General features: G+C 36.4%; 1 protein-coding gene across 16 annotated transcripts in view; it reads right to left on the reverse strand.

The window, feature by feature from the left end:
- Positions 1-14,724, reverse strand: part of SORBS2 (sorbin and SH3 domain containing 2) — a 142,022-nt gene continuing 127,298 nt past the window's right edge. For 14 of the 16 annotated variants that reach the window (XM_041427826.1, XM_041427823.1, XM_041427815.1 and 11 more), the window contains 3 exons: positions 5,645-5,694; positions 2,790-2,896; positions 1-2,029 (listed from right to left, as the gene is read on the reverse strand). In XM_041427826.1, coding sequence (XP_041283760.1) covers positions 1,968-2,029; positions 2,790-2,896; positions 5,645-5,694 — 219 coding nt within the window. In that variant the 3' untranslated portion in view covers positions 1-1,967. Of the gene's footprint in view, positions 2,030-2,789; positions 2,897-5,644; positions 5,695-9,197; positions 9,306-11,342; positions 11,454-12,662; positions 13,452-14,724 lie in introns of all 16 variants that reach the window. The other 2 variants (XM_041427817.1, XM_041427816.1) reach the window with 1 other exon arrangement.

The raw sequence follows: 14,724 nt of genomic DNA on the forward strand, positions 1-14,724 counted from the left end.
TTTTGTACTCCAAGCAAAATTTATTAGAAGTCTATTCAAGGAAAAAAAAAACCACAGAGACCTTTTGCTTGTAGGAATTCAAAGTCAATTACCTGAAACCCAGGTATGAAAAACCTGCATTTTTCTAAAATCAGATACAGAGTAGAAACAGTACTTTTTAAATATCACAGGCAACAGATATTTAAGTCCTCAATCATAAATGGCATCAAAGATAGTATTAATCTCACAGCAAAGCTGCATGCAGATCTAGTTTAAAATTGAAAGCCTTTGAATATAAAGCTTTTGCCATGAAATCTGCAATAATAAAGGTATGCTGCACAAAGATGTTTCTTTACCCTTGCCTTAATGACCTTTCTCAGTAATAAAGACATATGTACATTTAGATTTGGCTGGTAAACCATATTTTAATTAATAAAATTTTGCATAAAAGGCTATCTTACAGAATTGCACTATCCAGATGTGCTTATGGTAAACAGAGAAAGAAAAGAAAAATGCATTGAAATGTTCTGTAGGTGAAGAGGGCAAATAAGAAACTTAATTTTTTAAAAATCAACAACCAAATGGCTCTGTACAAAAAAACAAAATTATGTACAAAATGCTACAGAGACTACATACATTTTGATAATTTTGATCCTTTACCCATGAAAAATGCAGCAGAAGCTTTTGCCATCTATAAGGTGCCAAAGAAACCAAATCCAAATTTTTATTTTTATAAAGCCATAGTCATTATCATACTGTGCCTTAATTTCATTTGCTGTTTATGCTTACCTTTGCTTATGGAAAATGTTTGTTTTCAAACACTTGTTCATTCAGACAAAAAACCAAAACCCAACACCTCTAAAATATATCCGTTTTAATACTTGTGACATTTTTTCCTGTCTAAATTACTAAAAAGAATGTGTAACTTGGGTTTCATTAACATACATACACATATATAGTGAAATAAATCAGTACATGATGCTTGTGAATATTTTTCAGGTGGCTATGTTAGGAAAGAAAAAAAACAAAATCCAACAATCCTTTGCACTAACACTGTTTACCTTCCTGCTTCTTTAATTTCCTGATAAGTAAAAACACTAACCTCTTACACTTCATGTTGCTTACTATTACAACATTTTGATTACAACCATTTAATATCAGACATCAATAGCAGGTTATTATTGTCTATGCTTACAGCACTGTCTTGCTCTTCCTTAAATCCTCTTTCCCAAGTCTATGTGCCTTTTGCACTTCTTACTTTTTAACAGAAAACACTACAGGTTCACTACTGTTTTTCATTAGGGAAAAAAAGAAAAAAGATTTAGCCAATACCATTGCACCCGTTCAGAACACTTGCAGTTCTTCCATTTTTCACTTTGCTTGCTTGAATTTTACAATCACTGTGCATTTGTTACAGCATACAAGTGCAGGCAAAAAATCTATATTATAGTTTGTCATACATTGTAAACCAGTACAATAGGCAAACCCGTGACACAGCAATGTGGAAGCAACAAATGCTGCCAAGCTAATAAGAATGTGTAAAATTAATTTTTTTAAAAATAGTAAACAGCAACTTTCCTCTGTATTACATGCATGCTGAAAAAATCCCACCAGACTTCATGGTAGTACCACAAATGTTCAAACCAAGATTAATTTTTTCTTCCTTCCCCCCTACCCCCCATGGCAACTCATTTGTGTACCTGTCATCAGGCTTTTCTTACTGTGTTTCACATGAAAAGACTTTAAAGCAGGGAGTATTTAAATGTTGAAATGATTTCTCTTGTCTCAGAAAAGCTTAGTTATTCACTCTGTGGTCGTTGCTGTAATACTGCTGGAACGTTTGGCGGGTGGGATGGGATGAGGATGAACTAGATGGCCTCTATTTGAGACTGCAAGCAAGAAAACAGAAGGCCAGCGTAGCATGTTTTCTAGCAGCTTTATGCAGATGTGTTGCAGAGATGCAGCATAAATAAGTTGAAAAAAAAATTTCACAGCCTCTTGACATAGTTTCCAGGGAAAGTACCAAAGAATTTGGTTCTTCTTGAGGTTCCTGAAATTAGAAGCAATAGATGAAAGATGGGAATAACAACAGAAAATCATTATGTAAGCATGGCCTTAAAATTTTTTATGTTTAATATTGCACAAACAGAATGAACTAGACTTCCTTATACTATATAATTTTATTTCTGAGGTTTAACAAAATGTAACACAGGAAGCAAAATTCAAATGAAGAGGCATATTTGATTAAATTGTTACGCCTGATTAAAAGCTGTGCTAAAATTCTTGGTACATAGAAATAATTTAACTTCAACAACATAAGTCTATTTAAATAATGTGAATTTTTAAAATATTAAGAACTTGTCAGATGATTAAGTTAGCTGCTCTGTGCATGAGGGTTTATGAAATGATTAAGCTACCATATCTAGACCTGGTTATGAAATTGTTGTTTGTTCAGTAATACTTGGGTTTCACAAGTGATCAATGCTGTGGATGTATTCCTGTGAGAAGGTTTTAAGTTACCTGGCCTTTATAAAGAGAGAAGTAATACACAGTCCATTCGGTGTCACAAATGACAGCAATGCTGTATAACAATCTGGAGCCTTGTGTCAATTTGGCATCAATTTTAAAAGACAAAAGTGCAAAATCACCTGCTAATTTCAGTGGATTTTGCTTGGGATTTCTCCTGATAAAGCCAGGTTCAGGTTTATTACACTAAAAGCCAAAAGTCAAGTGGTTTAAAAGACGCTACACGAAGAGGGTAGCACAGGTCAGGGGGGAAAAAAAGAAGAAGCAACCGAATCAAAACATACCCACAAACCATCCATCATCACATTTTTCCATCACATCAATGACATCTCCCTCTCTGAGCTCCAATTCATCTTCGTTCCTAGGAGTATAGTTATATAGAGCCTGAAACCTTAAATAGGACAAATGAGGCATTTTAAAAAGATGTAAGAGTTCCTTGCACTTTTGCTCAAGTAAAGGAGCTGGTTTAAACATTAAGAAGAAACACTTCTTGCAAATAGAGGGGAAATTGACTTTTTTTTGCCTGGTGGACTTGAAGGTGAGGAACTTAAAATAAATAAAATCTTCATTAGAAAGGCAACCCATGAGAGACTGAAGACTGGGTTTAACAGCAAGCGTGATGGCTCCTCAACCAGCTATTTCAAAAACATTTTTTTAAAAACATTTTAGTGTTATTTTATAGTTCAGTAACCAAACAAAGGACTTCTAAAGGAGAGTCTAGATGTGCTAGCCCTGTAACCTTCTGTGGTCAGCACTGTGGTTCTGCCTTTAAGCTCTGAGAAGCCAGCAGCAGCACAAGCGAGGGTTCCCAGGACAGCAGCTCTCACACACTGTCACTGTAGCTGGGGGAGCTCCCTGGCTCTTCAGTGCTACACAGATCAGCCATCTATGAGAGTGATGGAGAGGCCTGGATCGAATCAGTGGACACAGGGATGGAAACTCAATATTCAATCCCTGAGCTGTGCTTCTACACCTGGCCAGGGCTGCAAATTGCAGGATGTAAGGTGGATAAATGGCAAGAGGTGTGCAATTACTAAATGCTTTGTATTTCATTCCTTTCCAGCTTTTGCCAATTAAAATTCCTTTTTAATTAGTTTTTTGAATTGAAAGAATAAACTCTCACTAGGGGGAACTGAAGGTTCTTGAGCTGACAGCCCACAGGAAGATTGTTGTACAAGCCTGTGAGTCCTGCAGAGACAGAATTGGCCTTTTTTCCTAAGCAACTGTGCCTTTTAGACTGACTGTCTAAAAAGAAGCAGGGTATAACTGCAGAAATTGGGAAAAGGATATAGTTTTAATTTCAGATTACTGAAGCAAAACATAATTGTATCCATTCTTTTATCTTAGAACAGTTCACTGAGTTTTAAACCTTAATACCATCATTACACTTTCCCCAGTACAAACAGGACATCTTGCTCATTGATGTATTTATCATTCTGGCTAAGTTTTCATGGCTTAAATAAGATGTTTACTTTAGTAAAAAACTCCAGTTCCTGAAAGCCCAATTTGAAAATCCTCTATACAGACTAGTGCTAGGTTTAGTTTCATGATGGTCATCTTAAATAAACCACACTCATTTTTCACATTGCTGGTTCGGAGGTTAGAAAAGAAGAAAATGTTCCAAGAAAAAAAAGAAAACCACCTTAATTTCTTGTCACTGGCAGTCATCTTCCCAAGCCCCCCAACTCTCTTTTTATATTTTACTCTAGAGACTGGTTGTTTAAGCAATTACCTTTGGCAATTTGTGTGGCAGGAGTAAGAACAATTTGTGCAAAAAACTAAGTGGCAATAATGTTTGCTGTTATGCTTATCATCATTCCAGGAAAGCAGAGCTATGGTGATATTCCAAAAATAATTAAAAGCAGCTTCCAAGGGGACAAGATTTGCAGATTCAATAGGTCATGAATAGGATTCAAGCCAAGTACTTACTCAAGTACAGTAACAAGAACTTACCAATGAGCTCTCTTTGTACTTTAGAGATTGAATTTTAGTAATTTCTAGATAATCCATCTAAAAAACACTTTTGTAGTAATTTCATTCTCTCTATGCTAAGCTAAGACTTTTGTAAGTATGAAAACTCTACTAGCATTTACAATAGTGACAGAAAACATATTCAAGAGAATTTATGTATAAATTTAAATATAAATTTAATAATTTTTTTTAAATTTTAGGAATCAATAAGTTTAGTCAACTATATAAGTGAACTACTTATAATATATTGAACAAAATGAATTGGAAAATTACTGCTTTGAAAACTGAATTAGGTGCTTCAGTATGCTCAACTATACCAACAGGAAGTTGTGATTTTAGTGAGACTGAATATCCAAATCTAATTATGTATTAGTAGTATATGTATCTGGTAACTTTTTGTCCCTCTTTTTCGTCTTCAAATGACTAAGGAAAACTTAAAAATACTTTTAAACAATAAACCTTAGGTACATTTTATGAAAAATTATCTAACAGGGCTTGTGTGGAAGTGCTCTGATGCTAAAGGAAGAATGGCTGCTGGTTTCAGCAATCACTGAAATAGGACCCGAGTGCAAGGCTGGGGGGGATCTCGAGACAATCTTGCACTGAACTTGCATTTTAACTGTCAGTAATGAAATATCCCAAACATTGTAAAAAAGACTTGAGTTCCAGGTTCTTCTCCAGTTTTGAGGAAAGCTTTTCTTGTATCTTATATTTGAATTGCACTTGTAAATCACACCAAAAAGTGTGAGCCTGTGTTCCTGTGATCAACATTATCAAGTTACTTTTTTTCTCTCTATTCACATCCAGAACTGTTTCTGAATAATTGTATCAAGTCAGTAAAACAGACCAGTTGAATCAGTGTTGAATCTGTAATTGTCATTTTGCTGAGATGTAAAATTGGAGAGAATAGAAAAAGTCAAATCTCTTCTGTAAGTACAGACAATGGAGAACTGTTAAGTTGCCATGTCTGGCTGCACTGAATGTAAAATTAAACAAATAAGGCTTTGCCCTCTGGGACTTTCTTGACTATCTTCCTACATCATGCAGTTATCTATAAATCTTGAAATCTCTTCATAACTGTACTTGGCCAGTTGAAAAATTATCTGATGTCGTGCTGGCTGTTAGTTAAATGTTAGGTTTTGGTTTAGTAGACAAGAATTATACTTACGGTTCCCCCCCACTGTGTATATTTTCATGAGAAAGCACAGGGCGCTGTGGCTGAAATGAAATGATTTGAAATGTAATAAAGATTTGCAGTTTAAAGTCCAAATAGTTGAATAGGGGTGTAACACATAGTTGCTCAAGAGTCCATATTCTACCTTGTGTAAAACCATGGCCCATTCTGCCCCCCTTCCAACTCACAAGAAATCCTTAAGAGACATGACAAACAACTGAATTTTGGCATGTTTAAAGATCTGATTTTTGGAGGTCATAATAAAAATTAAACAAAACTCTGAACTTTACCAACAGTCCATTCTATTTATAGCATAGTACAAAGCTGGAATAGAACCCTGCTGCCTCTTTACTGTGAAACAGAAATAACATTAGAAAAATCAGATGCAACTGATGAGCATCATACATTTTTTGGGTGAAATACATTTTTAGATAAGCAGAAATTAAATTCCTCTACATAATGGCAGAATCTAGAATATTCACAGACGAACAACATACCAATTTACATTACATACAGAGAGTACTAACTTGGCAGGCATAACATGCTATGCTTTAACTAATTCTGTTTCATCTCAAGCCATGCGGGCTGTTGGGAGGCAAAGAACAGAAAACAATTTTGAAAGAATACATTTAATTGTGTCACTGTAACAATTAACACTTCAAAAGAAAAAAATAGTCTGTATTTCCAGTGCAAAGCTTTTTGAAAGGAACTATGTTCCTTCTTCATGGAGCATTACTGAGAATAATATTCAATACATCTGGATGCATGGAAATGAAAAATACTAACTTTCTACAGAAACCATATCCTGATTAGAAAGTCATTGACTTATAAGAATCTGGCTGGGGCCAGAAAAGTGCAGGAGCAGCTGCTTGGAAAAGCTCTTGATATGAGCAGGGATTGTATTCTCTGTTGACTGAGGATGCCCTCTGGTCACTCTGTAGAGACAAGTCTGGGAACCATATCTGTTTTGGGAATGTGGATATCAAACACTGCTTATAGCACTTTCATGAATTGAGTAAACTGCAACCTGATCTTTAAGCCATGGAATTTGTCTTACTGTCCCATGATTCTCTCTTAGTTTGACTATTTCAGTCACTCTTGAAGATGATACAGTCTTCCAAGAGAGAAGGCAGCTGTAAAGAATCCCCAGGCTGATTGCAAAAATTGAACAGAAAAACACAGGATGTAGTTGGGTTTCTTTTCCCTCTCTTCCCTCTCAGCATCTCCAGATGAAATTAGTTAAATTTCTTTTCAGCAGTTTCTATGAATACATGCAGTAAATATTGTGAACAATCTGTACTTTACAGTCTATACAGTATAACTTTTAAAAGGTGCCTAAATTTGCAGGCAGGTAGATTACTTTTTTTTTTTTTAAATTTTTTTTTTTATTTTTTTAAATTCATATTATTGAATGCTAGGTCAGAAACATATTTTCAAAGTAAAAAAAAAAAGTTTATATTCTTTACTGTCTTGTCTCCCTTACTTAACTCTGTTCTGCCAGTGTATAAGAAAAATGGATAATTTTTACTGAAGAATAAACAGTAAAGATTACAAATCAAACAGTTCTCAGTAAACCTCCTTCAATGGCTGGCTTGTCTAGCAAGAGGAGAATAGTCAGACTTCTTTGTATTTAGACTGGAATCTGGAATCTTAGCCCTGATTTGCTGCTAATCTTTCATCAGGTCTGTAACTGAGCTGAATGCCAAACATAGAGATGTGAAAGACCTCAGCTCTGGTTAAGGACTTCTCCTATAAACAATGGAAGTAAAAGTCCTAAACAATGCTACAAATGATTTGCTGCTTTGAACATAATACCAAGCCAGGAAGAAACTGGGTAGGTTAGTATTATCTTCTTTTTCTGCATATGCTTCATAAAAGGTTAATTGCTAATTAACCACTGTAGAAATGGATAAGAGTCAACGTGACTCATGATTTAACTCTATGTTATTGCTGCAGAGCTAACAGTCTTGGAGAAACAGGGTGAAGTGATTGGTGGTATGTCTGAGCAGGGGGACCTTGGGGCTTGCTCTCTATTTGGAGGCATTCCACAGTAACACCCCAGCTGACATCCAGAAGCTTTCTCCCTGTTTTCTTTCCCTAAGCTCTCATTCCCACATACAGCTGCACTGGCTAGACAAAGGACTGTTAACAAAGATTCCTAGTTTTCAACTGCACCTCAGTTTAACAGACTGTCCTGTTTCCTGGGAAATATTGCAGGACCTAATCCCAAAAACATTAAGGAGTGTGCAATCAAGTCAATGGTCCCAGTCATATGCCTGATTTTCATGCATGATTGATATTTCACTTTTATATAAAAGTTCTGTAGAGTCCTGAGTATGCAAATTAGGTGCATGATATGTGCTCTTGTACTTTTGGAATTAAAGTAATAAACACACTACACATTGATCAGTACACTCCTCTTAATATACTGGCTACATGTCATTAATTTGGAGTAATGTGCAAAATTAAAATAGGACTTAATCCCTTTTTTACAGCTCTCATTCCTAGTTGGCCTTTCTGTTAGATGGTGTTTGTCTGCTGCTACAAGAATCCTGGCCTTCCTAGGATTGAACTGTCTTTCTTCATTAGTGAAGAAAGCACTGTCCCCTCAATACCTGGAAGCAAACAGAGGCCTGCCAAAAAGCTAAGACTTTGGAAGTTACACAAACCTGCATAACTTAAACTAGGATTCAAATTTTAAAAAGGGAGACACCAGAAAGATGATCACCTAAAATCAGCATAAACAGCATAGGAAGCAAGTAATCCCATTACCAGTTTTAAGACCTAAACGTTAAGAAACCAATGCAAAGGACAAATAAATCCTGAACTGAAAGTAAAGCATAAACCACAAATTCTCATTCTCATATTGTTTAGGTTGAGGGTGGCGTTTTTGTGTTTGACTTTTTGTGGTTTTGGTTGGTTTTTTTTTCCTTTTTTCATAATGCAGATTACCTTTTTGAGCAAAATCCATGCAAACTCTAAACAACCTGACTTTCTGGCTAGGTGAAAATATTAGAGTTGTGTTATGGTTATGTTACAGATAAGAAGTGAAAGGTTAAAGAGTATTAAAATCTGGAATGATTGAATGAAGAGGACAGTATTGAGTGAAAAGAAATTTAGCAGGAGCAAAACATTTTGAAAAGAAGGACATGGATTCAAAACAAAAAATTCAGTCTGTATACATGCAAAGGAGAATAAATTTTGACTCTTAGAAGCTGTAATTTTAATAAACTAAAAATGCTTTGAAAGAGAGGAGTAATTTTAATAGAACTAGACTAACTATAAAGAACCAACTATAAACACCTTTTAGCACTGGAAATACCATGCAGTACTGCAGAGATACAATACACTAGTGGGTTTACATAAAAAGTTCAGGCACACACAGACCTGTTGCCTTTACTCAGTCATAGCACAGAAGCACAACAGGAAGAAAACAGCATACTGATAGTATTGAGACACTTGGGTAAAAGCAAAATACTGAAAGACTAGACACAGCTCCTTGTCCATGGAAAAGCTGTTATTGCACACTGGGCACCCAGTACCATACCCTGTGTGAATAGCTGTGACCTCTGACAGGTGAGCTGCAGCATCTCTTAGTCATCACTGGGCTACGAGGAGGTTTACCCATAACAAATAGCTCCCTCTTTAAATTAGCCTAGAAGAACCACAAAAACTTTGTCAAGCGAGAGTTTAAGAATGAAGCACCATGGGATTTCTGTTGCTTCATTCCTACATGCAAGTCAGACATGCTTTTCCTGGTAACAAAAAGCAACTGTTACAGGTAGGAGGGGTACTATTAGTATACAGTATTTTCACTGCTACCACTGTATCTTTTTTTCCCAAGGGTATCCTGCTCTGGTACACACCCTTACATGTTACAAATAGAAAATTAATCATGTATAGCATATGCAATTGGAACAGTTATTGCATGTGTACCCCCTGAAGTAGCTCAACAACACAGAGCAGAAATGCTACCTTAGAAATACCAATGGCGAATGTAATTCCTTAGAAATACCAACGGTGGATGTAAAAAATTACACCCCCTGGATTTGCATTTAGAAAGCAAGTAAATACTTGGTGGAAAGTACTTATGAAAGTATCCTCATTTTGTTAGCATCACTACAAATCAGCTTCACGTTTGTCAGAATTCAGTTATTAAGGGGTGTGTGTGCAGCCTACGTGAAATCTCATGGGCAGGGGTGAGTTGGGGGAATGTGAGGAGAGCAGAGTGCTATATTGGAAATATTTTCTTAGGTATTTGTGATTGTCAATAGAATGTGACTAAACAAAAACAAAACAAAACAGCCCCTTCTTAAGAGAGGGGTGAAAAAGAACAGCAGAAAAAGATACCAAGAGAGGCCAGTGAGGCAAAAAAATGTCAGCCTTTCTCCTTAGGATGTGTCTTCAGACTTCTTTTTTTGGAGGACACATCCCTCCCACCAACAAAATGTGAAGTGACACTTCCCACCCATAGCTCCTTGTATTCCATTTGGTTTTAAGCCACATAGCATATATATATATATATATATATATATGTGTGTGTGTGTGTGTGTGTGTGTGTGTATACATATGTATTTTTAAATTAACAAAAATTGTTACTGAAGTACCAGTATACAGTTTCAAGAACATATGTTCCTTCTGTTTATTTTCAGCTCAGATTAACACACCTTGCTCAAATAAGGGCAAAGAATATTCAGGTCACCTAAAAAGAATTTCAGTGTAGATGAGGAATGTTTTTAATTTTTCTGATTAGGCTAAGCAAAAGCACCAAAAGCACTCTACCAACTGCTACATTATTAAAGCTGCAGAAACAAGTGCAGTACTCTATTTTACCCCTTCTCTGAGGTGGAACAAATCTAAGCTCATGATAGATTCATGCCCTGGAAAGAAGTCTTATGTCTCTTCCCTGCTTCAGAAAAAAACCAATAGATCTGTTGATCTTAAGACTTCTTTAAGACCATTATGCCTGTGTTTTCTGTGAATGCACATTGTAAAATGGGGTAGATCTCAAAAAAAGAAAAAAAGAATAAGGAGAGCATTTATGACATAGATGTAATGATGCAATGATAACTTTTCTAAGATAGTTTCTCTTTATATTACTTTTTCTCCTTTTCATGAGCAGACACATCTTCTGGAACTCAGCCCTGCAAATGAGCTTTGTCTTGCTAGAGCAAGTTTTCATTTTTTCTGCCACAGAGCTTCAATGCTGACATAAACTGTAGTCCTGAAGAGGGAATAATCTTTGTCCAGTCCTTGACTAACAGAATTGGTATTTAGAACATGACTCTCAGCAGTGGTGCTTTCCTGTGAAATTTATGACATTTCTCCAAGGCTTTGGATTGAAATTGAAAACAGAAACACAAATGTTATCTAGTTTCTGCATTCTTGGATACAGTTCTGTTTCATTCAATTAACTCAATTACATTGCTGTCCTGGTATGAACCTGAAATTGAGTAAAGGCTTTCTGCTTTCCTATCATTGGTATCTCCTTAAACTATTTAATTGTATTACAATGGTTATAGTTTTACCTTGTGTTTCACTTGAGAAAGGCCTATAAATCCTCCATTTCTTATGTTATTTAATATTAGTAGAGAAAGCAGTACATCTGAGAAGATCAAACTCGGTGTTAGCCTTGCAGTTATTTAATAGACATGAAGGTTTGCAACAATCCATATTCAAGATGTGCAGTTACCTTTAACTGTAGTGAGTCTTTCTCCTGCTGATGTAAGGGTTTAGAGAGGAGAGGAGCTGAGAGGGAAGCAGTAGACAGGGATACTGTAGGAACGGAGTGGGAAGTAGGTGCCTTGGCAGGGAGAAATGGAAGATTAGTGGAAAGATGAAAAAGAGGATCAGTCTCCTGATGTTCCAGCAGAAAGCAGAGCTGGCTTAAATGTTTAAGAAATACGAGAAGTAGCTCTGCTATAAAACTGTGTTCCAAAATCAGCTGAAGGATGTCAAATGCTCAGTAAGGGGACATGTAACTAACCCGAATAATCACAAATGTCATGCTAATCTTTATATTAGTCATCTACTTTTCTGGAAGACATTTCTTGCCTCAGAAAGCATAAAAAATTGCCATTTGTGGCCATGGATTTCACCTCTATTCTTAAGTTTTTCTTCTGTGTTTTTCAGGTCATTTAAGGGTAGAATGTAATTAAAGGGCAAAATGTAATTAAACAGTTTAACATTTGGCCTAAAACATATTGTCCTAAGCACCTGACATGCATGCTGTCAGTGAAAGCAACTGCCTGAATAGTCTGTTGAAGTAAATGCTGAACAGAAAAAAGAGCTATGCCTGGAAACCACATAAACTGTATAGTTACATTGTGGCATTTAATGGCCAGCACACACTTGGGATAGTTCAGTGATGTATAGTCCCAAAGAGGAACGGGGAGGGCTTCGGGAGGAAGCATTTGTGTAACTGCCAAACATAATCTGATCTGTTACTGTTAGTCAGATCCTTGTAACAGAGCCTGCTATAAATACATCAGCTGGTGAGCTGACACATGCCAAGCACAAACCGCAGAGTCTCTGCAGCAGGCACATGTCCCTCCCTCTGGAGGCTGTTGACAGCATTTGCTTGCTGGGGCCTCTCTCTCAAAAGGGGCAGCATGCAATGGGTTAGTGAGGCAAATGATTCCCTGCTTTTCACATCAGACGCTCCTCGGCAAACAACAAGGGCAGGAGGGAAACGACCAGCACAATTGATAGATCACAGAATTTACTATGGTGCTTCTGAGAAGGGACTGTCCCCTAACACTGACAATTTTTAATCATGGAATCATAGAATGGTTTGGGTGGGAAAGGATCTTAAAGATCATCTAGTTCCAACTTCCCTACCATGGGCAGGGACACCGTTCTTCTTAAACCAGCTTGCTCAGAGCTCAATTTTATCAAATGCAATTATATAAAAGTGTGCCTGTGCACAATACAAACATGTAGCTACAAGGCAGAGAATAATTATACTAAGTTATCTGAACACAGAAGTCAGGGTTGTCAGAAATTAAAATACCTTAAAGATATTTGGTGAAGTATATCCTTCATAACAATCCATAGAATCTTCTCCACTTGCTATTGGGAATTCTAAACTGTCATGTACCAGATCCTCCTCTATATACAGTCTAGTCAGTTCTTCTGTTGTGTCTTGTGCTTCTCCGGAGAAATCTGATTCTTGAGGTTCTGACTGATCCTCTCTATTAAGTGACAGGTCTGCAGTACAGATTTCCTCTTCATTTTCAGCACTTGCAGCTAGCACACTGGACAAGGAACCTTCTTCATATGGCGAAGGGATGTTACACATAGCGCCACGTTCACCTTCTCTTGCAGTATCTGACAAATCTCTAGGTTCTTCAATAACTAAAGGGTCAATTATGCTTTCTATGTCTTTATCTTTTCCTGACTTGATATTGTTGCTGACATGTTTATATGCTATATCATGAGATGAGCTGGCTGAAGATGAGACAGAGGGAGATACAAGAGAGGACAGAGGAAGATCTGTAGGAGAGCTGAGAAACACCTCTGTATTTGGCATAAAGTGACCATCCTTAACATGGTGAATGCTGTTACCTGGGGAGATTGCTACAGTCTGGGAGGTTGCTAATGCCAAAGAATTGAGTTCTTCTAAGTCACAAAGAAAGCTGTCTCGAACTGATGGAGAATTTAAGTTGCACATGCCTGAAGGTGGAAACCCAACAGTCCTTGAGAAAAAGTCACTACAGTCAACCTGGAGAATCTTTTGATGACTGTGTGACCAAGATGACGGAAGTTGTCTGGAAAGTGGGGTCAGTGCTTGGGAAGGCAACTTCAAAAATAAGAAAAACATGGGAATTGAAATAGATAAGCATGACAGAGAATTAGGATATGAGTAAACTGGAAAAGAAAAATGTCTGTGCCATCATCTGGATTACAGGGTACAATTTCAGTGACCATGGATGTCTGAAATCACTACTATATTAATCAGAACAGCAGGAAAGACATTTGAAACATGAAACTATCAGGTTCTGGCTTAGGGCATAAATGTCAAACATGAAGATAGATCTGAATCATTACATTCATGAAGGCAACTGCATTTGATCTGCTGAAGTTATGTTACTTATGGTGCTCAGTTAGTGAGCCTGTCACAGGTTATTAAATCATACAATTAATATTAATGAAATTTTCCCAAACCATTATTCTTATTTTGAGAATAGAATTTTCAGAAGTACACTTCAGGTGTCATTAAATAGCTCTTTCTAAGTACAACAACTGAGGTATTTTCTAATTATTAAAATGTTAATACTTCTACTTTTTCTTAGTACTTCTGAGTAAATGTTTAAGAAACATCTTTAATACATTGCATACTTTTATCAAGGCATGAGCAGCTGCTCAGAATGAATGAATTTGAGAATTCAGAATGAATTTGTTTTTCAAAATTAACCCTATTAGTTCAAAATGAAGTCAACATTTGTGAAAGGTACATTCAGTTCAAACTGGACATAGGCAGTCAACAATGCTTTTAAAATAGTGACAGCACAGTACACAAGAGTATGCTTTGAGTACCGATACACAATATTGATTGAAGTATCCTTCTGGTAAAAGAAACGTCCTTTTCTAAGAACGAGAGACTGGTGAGTCATACGTACACAGCATCAGTAGATATCCATTGCTTCAGTAAATACTGAAAATGCATTTTTATTACTATAAATCCTCAAAATTAAAATTGAGCAAAAAATATTTTGATCTCATCATTACAACTATCCAAAATAATTAGATGGACACCTCTAAATTATCTGGACTATTACACACTTACTAATGTAGAAGAGAACAATAATTTCAGAAGTCTATAAAAATGTTGCAGAATAGGGAGGTTTGTTTACTTACCTTCTGCTTGAGTTTTCTTGAGGCAAACAGCTTTATATTATAGTTAGACCTTTGTTACAGAGTCTTCTGCACCAAAGTAAACAGCATAGACTGATACAATGCAGATTGCTAAAGCCGAGCTAGGCTGTTACAGAAATATCCAGTCTCTTTCCTTCATCATTCCTCTTAAGCAAGGGTCCCTAATCTGTGGTTTTAAGGTCAATACTACTGCTGAG

Source organism: Onychostruthus taczanowskii, unplaced genomic scaffold (genome assembly GCF_017590055.1).
Source record: "Onychostruthus taczanowskii isolate IOZ18803 unplaced genomic scaffold, ASM1759005v1 scaffold12, whole genome shotgun sequence".
Taxonomy (NCBI): Eukaryota; Metazoa; Chordata; class Aves; order Passeriformes; family Passeridae; genus Onychostruthus; species Onychostruthus taczanowskii.